The sequence below is a fragment of the Bombus huntii genome, chromosome 4, assembly GCF_024542735.1.
Source record: "Bombus huntii isolate Logan2020A chromosome 4, iyBomHunt1.1, whole genome shotgun sequence".
NCBI classification, from domain to species: domain Eukaryota; kingdom Metazoa; phylum Arthropoda; class Insecta; order Hymenoptera; family Apidae; genus Bombus; species Bombus huntii.
Window position 1 is genome coordinate 3,803,645 of NC_066241.1, and position 12,546 is coordinate 3,816,190.

Genomic DNA, 12,546 nt, shown 5'->3' on the forward strand with positions numbered 1-12,546 from the left:
TAAATATTAATTAAGCTGCTTAAAAAAGCAATTTATTTATACATGATTTATCTTAATAAATATTAAGCTCACAGATAAATAAGGTATAAAGCAAATTTAAAAGTAAAGACTGTATATTATTCTATAAAATCTTGTTTTCTATCGCAATTCTTCGAAAACGTATTATATGCAAGATTTAGTGGCCAGAAACAAAATCTCAGAAATTTTCTGAATATGATATATATTTAACATAAACAGTGCATATTTTAATATAGTAAAATAAAATGATTAATACAATTTTTTTATTACAATTATTATAAGTGTTCAAAATTGTTATTTATGTATTAAACCAAATAAGTTATGTATTTTTAAACAGTAATTTTTTAAACAAATATAGTTAAACTAAATTAAAATTATTTAAAAGTAAGATGCATACAAGGTACATTTTATTATATATTTTGGATATCTTAAATAAGTACATTCTCGCATTTTTTCATTATCAATCCTCAATATTGTACATTTAATCTACTTTAACAATTAGATAAAAATTTAAACTTCATTGTAAAACATAAAATTCCAAAATAATTAATTTTTAAAATTTCGGTGAAGTGAAATTTTCTCGTAAGATGTAAGCATTTATAATGTTCAAAGAATATGTATTAGTAAATGAATTGTATTTTACGTTAAAATCAATCATTGTTTCTCTGTCATTTATTCTATATTACTGAATTTTCTTTCAAGTATAAACACAAATCATTGTAATATAACATAATATACTGTAACACGTCATTATGTAAAATATTAAAAAACATTATTTTATGTTAATTTTATTATATTAATTTAATAAAAAAAAAAACACCTTTTAATATTTAATATCAATGATACATTTGGAACTAATATACGTGAAAAGCGCTAATGCAATTTTGTGAAATATCCCTAAAAGTAGAATGTTGCGTATTGCAACACTGTTAGCATCGACCAATCAACAGCTGTACTTAAGGTTTGAATTTCATGACGTAAACGAAAAACCAGTATGATACAAACCAAACAGTTTAGAATCACAAAAGTCAATTATGCATTTTGATGAATATATTCTCAAAGTTAAGTGTTTCTGATAATATTTAATGAAATGTGTCTCACATTTTTATTAATGCATTCAAAAACTGTTTGTTGAGTGTTACGGTTCAAGCGATTTTTATAATTATAGGTACGATAATGCTTTCAGGCCAACAAAGTGGAAATAGTTCGAAATGTTTTGTTTTATTTAATCCTCACGATATTTTGATAATTTTTAAATATATCAAAGGCTCTGGATGTCTAATAGTTTTAATAAATTTTAATATTCTGAAGTAATATTATACTGTACATATATTTACATGTTTATTATTCTTTTTCTATTAGTGTATATTAATTACAGTATTTTTTTAATATCAGATCTGTCAGCATAATAGATGCATGTTGAATAGTATGGATTATCAAAATCATACCATTTCACGACCAAAATTTCAACCAATACGTGTGAAAGAGTTATTGCATTTTTGTGAAAGTGATGATGATGAAAGCGAAGATAGACCACAAGACTCTGATAATGAATCAGATTCTGATGATCCTCAACCTCTACCGCAGGATGATCATGTTGAAGATGAATTGAATAAGTCATTATCTTTATTTAATACAACATGTAATGAGTTAGATGGAACTTGTAAGGTTTCAGAGATAATTGTTTCTTCAAAACCTGAAGAATATGTGTTAATTAATAATGTAGAATCTAAGCCTGAAAGTAAATTAACATTTCACGAACATGAACATGATGTAATTGAAAGAAGTGTAAAGTGTGAACAATCAAACCAGATGCAATTAAGTATTGAAAATCATGCACAAGAAAAGCTTTCACAAACTGAACACAAAAATAAATATATTACTAATATAGATAATAAAGGAGAATTAAATCAGGACCAACTTTTAGACCAACAGAGTATTTCCAAAATGAACAGTAGAAGGGAATCTATTACTTGTGCATCTCAATATTTTGAAAGTATATCACAGTCTGGAGTGGATAATTTGCAGAATACAAGTAGTAAGAAAGTAACAATAGAATCAAGTTCCATAATAAATGAAGAAAAAGCTCATAGTGAAAACGTTGCTTCCACAAGTAAAACATTAATATCAGATACAGGAACATATATAAATTCTAACGATCAGTGGATATTACAAACTCCTTTAAAACATGTGCCAATTAATTCTACACGCCCAGACCCATGTTTCTCTCGTAGAAATATTACACAAACACCACAAAACAAAGTATCTGATGTATCTAAGAATCATGGGTTAACACCGGCTACAATCTTATCTCATTGGTCTCTAAATAACATAAAACAAACTCCATTACAGAATAAAAGTGTTAATTTTAAAGATTCTATGCAAACTCCAAAAAATTCTTATTATTTTACACCAAGCATAGGAAAACATGAAACTCCAAGGTATATATATATATGTATATAATGCAATGTAAATAATTTACATAGTTATTATTAATTTCTTTTATTTAAATATGTATTATTTAATTATAGATATTTGGATACAGAAGGTAAGGTAAGAAGACCTTTATCAGATACAGGAAGTTTGGTACAAAATGATGCTTTCAGTAGACATTTATTACAAGGATCTCAACTTCCTAAAGTAAATGAAATAACACCTAAAATTCAAGAAAAATCGTTATGTAAAAATTTATATAAAACAGATTTGCCAAAGCAAATATCTGAGACATCAGAAAATGTACATCTAGAATCAGATGTTAACGAAGAATTAAAAGAAAATAAACATCCAAATAAAAATAATACATTGCTGGATAAAGAAACAGTAAATAAAATACCAAATAATAAACAGGCTCCATCTTGTATTAAAGACAATAAAGATATCTTGAAATCAATGTGCAATTATCCTCAGAATCAGCATTCAGAAGTCAATAATCAAAACCAACAACAAGACTTAAATAAAATTGTAGATAAACCATCAAATGTACAATTCTCAATCCCATCTAATGTTCCTAAATCTAGGCAAACTAGAACTCTTTTTGTTAAAGGAAAAGAGTATTTAATTTTGGGTGTACTTGGTCAAGGTATGAGTGGAGAGGTTTTGAGAGTACAAGACTTATCTTCTCTTGAGTTGTGTGCTATTAAATGTGTTAATCTTAATCGTATGGACAAGGACTCTGCACAAGGTTGCTTAGAAGAAATTTCAATGTTACATAAATTACAAGCACCATGTATTGTTAAAATGTTTGATTAGTAAGAACTTATTTTACAAAAATATATATTGTACATATTACATATACTGACATTTACATTCAAGTTTCTCATTTTAGTGAAATTAAGTATCCTATGGTCTATGTAGTAATGGAAATGGGAGACACTGATCTCAGTCGTCTTTTGAAAACTATGTCACAAGAAAAACAGATTCCTCTTACAATGATTTTATATTATTGGACAGAAATGTTGACAGCCGTTAAGCATATACATGAAAATGGTAAATATCTTACTATAGGATAATCACTTATTTATTATATAATTTTTTATGTAATAGATTATATTTTACATATATACATTTTTAGGAGTAATTCATTCAGATTTGAAACCAGCAAATTTTTTGTTAGTACGGGGACGATTAAAACTTATAGATTTTGGAATTGCTTCTAGTATGAATGCTGATATGACATCTGTTGTGAAAAACTGTCCAATTGGAACTTTGAATTATATTAGCCCTGAAGCTCTAATGGATATTGGTGGAAATTCAGATTCTCCCTCACAGAATGTTAAATATAAAGTATGAAGATGACTTTTTAGATATAATCAAAATCGGAACCTAAAAGATAATAAAACAAATAAATTTATTTTGTAGATAAGTTTTAAGTCAGATGTGTGGTCTTTAGGATGTATTTTGTATAGTTTAGTATATGGTCATACTCCGTTTCATCATATTCGTTCACAATGGGCTAAAGTGAACGCAATAACTAATCCGAAGTTAAACATTCCTTTTCCTACAACTTTGCAATCAGAAGATGGTAATAAAGTTATGCCGTCGCCACCAATCTTAATTGATGTAATGCGTAAATGTCTACAACATGATCCAAAAGCACGACCAACGGTAGCTGAGCTTTTGCAAGTGGAGTATATACCCACTAAAGAAGAACATATATCAGCTACAGTTCCCGAGATTCCAGCAAATATTTTAGTGAAGATAAAGCATACATTAAGTGAAGATGAATGGCGACAATTGACATGGGTTTGTAGTAGTTTTTATATAATACATTGTATGTATGATAAGAAAAATAACTTTTTTTCATATAAACTTTGTATTTTTCTTTCAGATTTTGGAGAATAGAAGATTTATATGAAAGTATTCAGATTAAATACTACTATTTATGTACATAGATATTTTTATACATAATAATCGATAATAATACGTGGAGCGCTTATTTAAATGTATCATAGTTAAGTATGGGATTATTTCAATACTTGTTAAATACTTAAATACTTGTTAAAAATATAAGATTGTATCATGATACGATTTTATTATGAAGTCCACTTATGTTTACCTATATGATATATATTAAGTAGACAATACGTTATAAATAAAACACGAGTGATCTATTAAATTAAAATATCTTTCATTTTATTATCACACATTCATGCATACAAATGACTTTATTTAACAAAAATGGTATCTATTGTGCTAAATAGCTGCATGGTTGGAAATCTAAAAATACATATCTACATGTTGCTCGTGAAATAATGTATTTTGAATCAATTCCATTGCAATTACTTTTAGACTTTAAATAATACAAAAGTATGCAATATCTCATACTACATTTTTTAACGTATAAAAAAACGCAGGAAGTTCAGCATCATTCTTTTTTTTGCGTTTTCATTGAAAAAACAGTTCCGTTCTTGATAAAGATGCATATTGCACAATACAATTTTAATATTGTCAGTCAGTGCATTGTTGTTAATTGCCAATATTGCAATAATCTTTCACCTTTTGGTAATGACATTGAATTGGGTCTTTCGAACGTTAGCATTATATCTTTAACCTTATTTTTTAACTCACTATCGAATAAATGTCCCCCAGTACGTTCTAAAGCTGATGCCATATCATACTCTACAGAAGGGAGGGGTTCACGAATGAAACGTGCAGCACTAGCAATACTTGGTACTATATGCCACTGTAAGGCTTTAATTTCCCAAAGACTACTAAGGAGTGCGTTACTTAATAAAGGATCTCGTTCTTCCATTAAAAATGGGTCTCCAGCACCATTATTTTCTTCTGACGAAACCTCTCCTCCTTGTGGATGATCAATGAGACGTTTCAAGCCAGGATGCCTAAGTAAAAGATTCCCAACAAACAATAAGATAATAAGAATATCTTCAGGTGGTGCTACAAGAGTTAAACGCGCGAGTCTTTTTGCGAAAGCAGCAACTAATGCTTCCGGCAAGTGTCTAAAAATAAAAAAGTATGTGGTAATATTTATATAACATATAAAAATATCATACATTTTGAGCACTTACGTTGAACTGAGGAAAAGATCGGACAAATAAAACAAACGTGCTTTGTATTTTGTATGAAAGATCTCTGGTTCAAACATAGAATAAAGCTTGGTAAAAATATTAGGATATTCCAAATTATGTTTGGTAACTAGTAAAAATACACCTTGTAATGCAAGTAAGCCAATAGGCCCATCTGCATCCAATGAATCCATAAGAAAATCTGTTAGTAAAACAGGTTTTTCTAAATGTGGCATTACTCTCTCTAAAAGAACTATTAATAATTGTTTATGTAACTGTGGTGTCAATTCCCAATGCATGACACAAGCCCAGACTTTATTCAATGCACGTCTTGCTCCAGCTTGATCCCATATAAAATTTTTAGTAGCTAAAAAAAAAGATATGAATATATAAAAAATTATAATTAGCTTAAATACAAGAAAAGACTATAGAAAATATATCTATTACCTTGCTGTGGTTTACACAATAAATTCTTATTTTCACACATCTCATTTTCTGAAACATGATTAAAATTTAAGTTAGATATTAATGTTAAAAGAAGTGGTAAAATCATATTTAATCTATTTAATTTATACCTTCAATTTCTTTTGGCAATGATAATTTATGTATAAGTTCCAACAAATTTTTAATATAAACTTCATGTGGCTGTCTTTTTGGGGTAAGAGATGGAAGACATTTCCATGTATAGTAAAGAGCATCAGGATATTCTATAATTTCTTGAAATCTACATATTAAACTGGCATTGTCCTCCTCCGGTGAAAGTAATTTCATCAAAATGGGCTTTAACCGATGAAGTGGAAAATAATATCCCAAGTTGCCAATTGGTTCCAATGGATTTTTACCTTCTTCAGCCATCAGTTTTATAGCAGTAGTGAGAGCTTGTAGTTGAATGCCAGGTCGACATTTTTCCATTGATGTAAGTATCTTTTCCCATATTTCTTCATAACAATTCCTCAACCAGTTGACATATCTTGCTTCAGGGCTTGGCTCTGTTTCAGAAATCTTATGGAAAAGCTATTTCAAGTTTTCAGGCACATACAAAATTAAAAAATAAACATGTATCTTTTATCTTTATGCTTATACTTTGTGTCCAAAAATGTATTTTCACAAAGTATTAATACATAAGAATTTACAATTCTTATCAAGAAATTCAGAGATGTATTGTATAATGTCAAATATTGCCAAACAGTAGAAAATACTAAACTATTTGAGGATACCTGAAATAGTAAGGGATATCGTACGTTCCAAATACATATCACCTCTTTTTAGGACTTCAACGAATATTGTTTCTATTGTGAGCAGGCAGGACGAAGTGGATTCCTGATAGAGTGATCAGGAATTTTAATAAATGACATAACCTTAAAAAGTTGATACATTCATCAATTTGAAACAATTTTAGAATTCGTACTTACATCCCATTGAGAAATTATATCTACTAAATTATTTGCGCGTTTTCTCGAAGTTAAAAATTCCTGAGCTTTTTGCCTTAAAAGCTTTGATGACATTTTTTGACTGGAAGAAGCGCCGGGAAGATCTGATGCATCCGCCATCGTTGAATATAAATTCGGTAATAGCAAGGCAGAAAATTATCAAGAATACCTACGTGAATGTATTCTCTTTTGTATCTATATTTTTCTTCAGGATCAGAATCTAGAGTAACTTATTGCAAGAAATGTGCTAGTTATTATTAAAAGTGGTAAGATATCCGTGTTAATTTCTCCCTTTTGTTAACATTTTGAGTTTTGTAACACTGACTGTTGACATATACAAAACGTAATATAATAATTTAGAAATCCATTTACGAGCAAGTTCAATCGAAGTATGTATTGAGTGGCTGCTTAGGGATTTTGGCAGTTTTGGGCTGGGTTGTTTGCTCATGAAGTACAGAGACATTTCATTCGCGTTTTGTAAATTTATTTTGTGGTTCTTAAATAGAATCGAAACTATTGAATTATTTAAAAATTAATGAACTTCTATGCGGAATCTTTAGAACAATGTATATTTAAATAATTAATTACAAATTAAGAAGATTTTAACATTTTTACAATTATCGGGATTTGACCCCTTGCTCAACGATAAAACTCTCCTTACGTTGTTTGATTTACACATATTTTCGATTTTACATGATAAAATGCGATTTATTTCATATCCAATCGAGAAGGTTGTTAATAATTTATGTTAATAGATATAGATCTGATTTGTCTTTACAAGTGCTTATGGTAAAGAAAGTAATCTGCATAATATGCAGATCAACGAATGATTACAAGTAGTTATCAGTAATAATCAATAAATTTATTATCGAACTTCTTTTGTTCATTGTCTCGACTACACTACTGTACAATTCATATTTACCGCTACTAGATTGCGACAGTATAAAACATTCTTAACATTTACCCTACGGGGAGCCACTTAACCTCTTCGGTACAAACACGGTACAAGTGTCGGTTAAAGTCGACATCCTCTGCATATTCATGGACGAGCGTCGACGTTGCGTCGATTAAAGTTAACAATAACAATAACAATATGCAAACGTTTTTGCTCGTGGTCGTCAAATAATATTTATTACTTATTAGTGAGACTATTACGGGCTCTGCTCGGACCAGCGTCATATCGGAGAGGTAAACAACGTATATGGTCATTAAATATATTAAGGGCGGATTCATATGACAATCAAGTTCACCTGCCAGCGTTACGGGAGTATTTCGTTTTAGTAGAAATACACGCCAATAAAATTTCCTCTCTGGTTCTAGTAACGTTGTAATATACCGTAAGTAGATATCATATTAATATTTATTTGTAAATAAGAAATACTATCGATTACATATAAAAGATACTTTTTATAAAGTGATACGTGATACAGAACTGAATGTGGAAAAGCTTAAAGCTAAGTATTTTGTACATTTGTCGTTATTGATATTTCATTTCATAACCTTCATGGCTGTATCTTGTATAGAATCAAAATTTTTATGATAAAAATGCAAAATGCAAATTTTCTTTTCTGAATATTGGTTTGATAAACGAAATTAATTTAAGTTGCATTTAAAGCTTATGTTTTATCCTATTATTAGATTCATATATTTATTTAGATTTTAAAGAGATCTCGCTTTTATTAATGTGAATATATATTCATTGATATTAATCAAAATTTAGTTTTTAAAATTGTAATTGGATGTATTTATTTTTTACATTTATTATTAATATTCATATAAATACAATACCTTTTGAATAATTATTTATTTCAAGGTAAAAAATGCTAGAAATAACATGTAATGATCGTCTTGGTAAAAAAGTTAGAGTTAAATGCAATCCAGATGATACAATAGGGGATTTAAAAAAATTAATAGCAGCCCAAACTGGAACTCATTGGGAAAAGATAGTTTTAAAAAAGTGGTATACTATATTTAAGGATCACATAAAATTACAAGATTGTATCCTTTCAAACAAAATATATTTTCACAGAAGATAATTATTAACAATATAGCATTTTTCTTAACATAACAATTCAGATGAAATTCATGATGGCATGAATTTAGAACTGTATTATCAATAATTAATAATTAATATTATATAAGTTAATGTTATGTATATATATAATAACAGTAATAGTAAATTTTATATTTAAGCATTTTTGATTTTGTATTTTACATGATATTTAAGTATGTAATGTATATAATAACTATACAATAAACAAACATAAATAGCAACAACAAAAACAATCTTATCTTAAATTCTTGATACTAATTGCTGTTTACAATGCAGAAGCTTACTAATGTTATTGCTATTTAATATCTAAGTATTGCTACATTATTTTTACAAATTTAATCTCTAGAAATATATTGTTCCTCATATTGCAAAATGTAATATCAACTCTCAAATACATTTCAATTTCTATGTGTACAAGTGATACTAAAATGGAGTAAAAAAACAGCTTATAGTATATTTTTTTGAAACTTAATCATCTTTTTATGTGTATTACTAATTTAATAGCGATATTAAAAAATATATGATTATTGAAAATAACAAAAGATACATATTACAATAACTCATTGTTAGTTAATTTTCTATTAATCTCCAGAATTCGAAGAATTAATGTGGCCTCTTGGACAACTTATCTGTCCTGTTTATTGAATTTTCAGGTTGAACTGTATCTCTACCTCTGTTGCTTAAGAAGTCTCTTATATGTTGCACTATCAAGTCTATTGCCACTGTAACCGAAAATAAAGTAAAATAAAGTATAAATCAGTAAAAATAATTTTGTAATAATGGGGAACTTGATTTCTTTATTATTTTTTTATACAGTTTAGATAAACAATATATCAAATTACATAATTCAAATTGTAATTATCTTGTATAATAATAACAATTTTAAAATTATTTGAGCGTTTAAAAAATCAGAACACAGAATAAAAGAATTAGTACCAGACTGAATAATATAATTAAATGTTTCTGAATATGGCAGTATGTGAATAATGTACTAATTTAAATTAAAAATATCACATTTTAAAGAATTATGCTAATATTATATTTTATAGTCGCTGAAATTATTATATGTAAAATATTTTATCGATTTATATTACTATACTGGTGCTTAAAACATTCAATTGATTACGGAATAATAATATATAAAAAAATCTAAATTTTTGGGAACCCATACATGCATAAATGTATATATGTACATACATGTATATTTATAAAGGTTCTTATATATAAATTAATACTTAAATCTTTTTATATATATCTATATAACATAGATCAATCTTATATGTAAAATTGAATAATTATGCAATAGTGGAATTATAGTGTTTGGACGAGGTACTTTGTATAATCATGCACTATGTCCAAGTTTTAGGAACAGTGAAAAATTAATTTTTCCCATTTAAGGGTTTAATAGATGCACACATACTAGAAGCAATATTGTTTGCTGCTTAGTATAAATGTAATACAAATACAGCTGTATAAGTATATAAGAGACATATGTATTAAAAAAAAGTCTTAAGATTACTGCAAGCTTGATCCTAGATCAATGTATGGTGTATAAAAGTGTAGTGGTTATAAGTGCACATATCATGCTAAAATCATCTGCTGAACGTGTCGGATGAAGTCGAAGTACGCCTATGTTGGTGGATGTATGGATGCTGTCTGGATGAGTTTTCAGCCTTTTTCAAACGCAAAATGTCCCAGATGTGGTGCACTATAAGGTCTATTGCCACTGTAAACATACAATAACCAAACCATGTACGTTTTTATATGACCTCCACTTTGCACTAACTTAAAAGATAATTTGTCTAGCAGCCTTTACATACCAGGCAGCACCCATAAATGAATGTATATGTATATATATATGTATACATATATGCATGTGTGTGTGTATATATATACATACATACATATATGAAGAGGAAAATTTTCAGCTGCCTTATCAATCAAAATTTGCATTTGGAGTGTACACTTTAGAATCACCATTAGAATAAATATAATTATCATGATCATAAAGTTGTAATTGATTTTCATATCTAATCAAATTTTATGAAACTGAATTTTGGTTATGATATAATGTAAATTAATTTCATGAACAAGTTAATAATAACTATTACATGTTTAATACCAAACGCAGTAAGAAGTTAAAATATAAATAATTTACTTTCCTAAATTAAATTGTTGCACATGATCCTTATTACATTATAACAATATCATGATTTACCTGTATTGTCTGCACCTCTTGGTATAATAACATCAGCAAATTTTTTAGTGGGAAGACAAAACTCTTCAAATGCAGGTTTCACAAAATTCATGTATTGATTCAATACATAATCTAAATCCCTTCCTCTTTCTTTTATGTCTCTTGGTACTGTAAAAGTTGAAAGTATTCATTCATAATATTTACATATGCAACTCTAAAAGAGGAAACATGACAAATGCTTTATATTATTACCTCTTCTAGCTAATCTAGTATCTGAATCAGTATCCACAAATAGTTTCATATGAAATAAGTCTCGTATTTTAGGGAAATAAAACACTAAAATGCCTTCAAACAGAACTACATCAGCAGGATAAATTGTTGTAATTTGATCTTTCACTCTAAAATCCCACAAAAAATGATTAATTTTATTTTTATTAGTAATTTATGTCACTAAAATTGTTTTAAATAATACGTACAAACTGTTTGTTCTATAATCATAGGCTGGTATTTCACATTTTACTCCAGCTAGTATGTCTTGTAATGTTTGAAGAATCAAATCATTATCAAATGCGTCAGGGTGATCGAAATTATATTGACCTTTTTCTGCTTTAAGTTTTTCGGCTGACGATAAATCTCGATAAAAACTATCTTGTGAAATACAAACTACTTGTCGTTGCATGTGATCCATGTCTACTTGCCCTAATTTTTCCATTATACGCTTGCACACGGTTGACTGAAAGGACGAAAAACATTGTTTTCATTAGCTCTTCGATCGGAAAATTAATCAAAGATCTTATAATTTTCAAGTACACGTTTTTTTTAGAGGTTAAGTTAGACCGAAAATATATCTTGCACAAATTATTTAAATATAACTTAGATATTTCGGAAACACAAAATGATACATTACTTACTTTTCCACTGGCAGTGCCGCCTGAAACTCCAATTAGAAAAGGTGTTTTGCTTTCTATACCATTTAATTTTCCGTTAATACCAAAAGACATCTTTCGCGAGGTAACAATATTCATCGACATATCTGCCATTGTTAAAGATTTACTTAGACCTTCGGAAACGAAATATAAAGATCTTGAAAATGACACTCAAAAAATGGTTTTACCTATAACACGAATGACTCCAGCAGATGTTAATGGAAGTTGCAGATGTAACATATAGCTTGGTGTAAATCATTAGATCCAACAAGCGCGCGCATCAGCAAGCGATATTTAAATACTATCAAAGAGGAATTTTCTCTCTGATGCTATATACATATTTGCATGACGTGGAAAGATTAAAAATAACCGAACTAAGTTTTTTATAATTTAAGTTACC

At 28.2% G+C, this 12,546-nt stretch overlaps 4 protein-coding genes across 9 annotated transcripts; 2 read left to right on the forward strand and 2 right to left on the reverse strand.

Annotated features, from left to right (window-relative positions):
• The first annotated feature begins 422 nt into the window (after positions 1 to 422).
• LOC126865267 (dual specificity protein kinase TTK) lies at positions 423 to 4,540 on the forward strand. Of its 3 annotated transcripts, XM_050617623.1 has the most exons (7): positions 423 to 1,186; positions 1,414 to 2,459; positions 2,550 to 3,266; positions 3,344 to 3,504; positions 3,590 to 3,801; positions 3,877 to 4,260; positions 4,346 to 4,540. In XM_050617623.1, exons 2-7 carry the CDS (start codon positions 1,435 to 1,437, stop codon positions 4,370 to 4,372), a joined length of 2,526 nt encoding a protein of 841 aa, XP_050473580.1. In that variant the 5' UTR covers positions 423 to 1,186; positions 1,414 to 1,434; the 3' UTR covers positions 4,373 to 4,540. The 3 variants fall into 3 exon arrangements, with proteins under 3 accessions (XP_050473580.1, XP_050473579.1, XP_050473577.1); XM_050617622.1 differs by having other exon boundaries at positions 423 to 1,328; positions 3,877 to 4,540; XM_050617620.1 differs by having other exon boundaries at positions 3,877 to 4,540.
• An 84-nt stretch (positions 4,541 to 4,624) lies between these two features.
• LOC126865278 (nucleolar complex protein 4 homolog B) lies at positions 4,625 to 7,698 on the reverse strand. 3 transcript variants are annotated; one of them, XM_050617660.1, is made up of 7 exons: positions 7,144 to 7,698; positions 6,953 to 7,074; positions 6,758 to 6,860; positions 6,116 to 6,529; positions 5,988 to 6,035; positions 5,544 to 5,907; positions 4,625 to 5,474 (listed from the first exon to the last, which is right to left on the reverse strand). In XM_050617660.1, exons 2-7 carry the CDS (start codon positions 7,043 to 7,045, stop codon positions 4,970 to 4,972), a joined length of 1,527 nt encoding a protein of 508 aa, XP_050473617.1. In that variant the 5' UTR covers positions 7,046 to 7,074; positions 7,144 to 7,698; the 3' UTR covers positions 4,625 to 4,969. The 3 variants fall into 3 exon arrangements, with proteins under 3 accessions (XP_050473617.1, XP_050473616.1, XP_050473619.1); XM_050617659.1 differs by having other exon boundaries at positions 6,953 to 7,698; XM_050617662.1 differs by lacking the exon at positions 7,144 to 7,698 and having other exon boundaries at positions 6,758 to 6,898; positions 6,953 to 7,095.
• Positions 7,699 to 7,977: 279 nt separating this feature from the next.
• LOC126865293 (ubiquitin-like protein 5) lies at positions 7,978 to 9,167 on the forward strand. Its single transcript, XM_050617694.1, has 3 exons — positions 7,978 to 8,307; positions 8,784 to 8,968; positions 9,047 to 9,167. The coding sequence occupies exons 2-3, from the start codon at positions 8,791 to 8,793 to the stop codon at positions 9,088 to 9,090; spliced, it is 222 nt and encodes a 73-aa protein (XP_050473651.1). The 5' UTR covers positions 7,978 to 8,307; positions 8,784 to 8,790; the 3' UTR covers positions 9,091 to 9,167.
• Positions 9,128 to 12,490, reverse strand: LOC126865283 (uridine-cytidine kinase). 2 transcript variants are annotated; one of them, XM_050617670.1, is made up of 6 exons: positions 12,335 to 12,489; positions 12,132 to 12,253; positions 11,697 to 11,953; positions 11,473 to 11,618; positions 11,242 to 11,388; positions 9,128 to 9,745 (listed from the first exon to the last, which is right to left on the reverse strand). In XM_050617670.1, exons 1-6 carry the CDS (start codon positions 12,384 to 12,386, stop codon positions 9,627 to 9,629), a joined length of 843 nt encoding a protein of 280 aa, XP_050473627.1. In that variant the 5' UTR covers positions 12,387 to 12,489; the 3' UTR covers positions 9,128 to 9,626. The 2 variants fall into 2 exon arrangements, with proteins under 2 accessions (XP_050473627.1, XP_050473626.1); XM_050617669.1 differs by lacking the exon at positions 9,128 to 9,745 and adding an exon at positions 9,801 to 10,749 and having other exon boundaries at positions 12,335 to 12,490.
• Between the last annotated feature and the right edge of the window lie 56 nt (positions 12,491 to 12,546).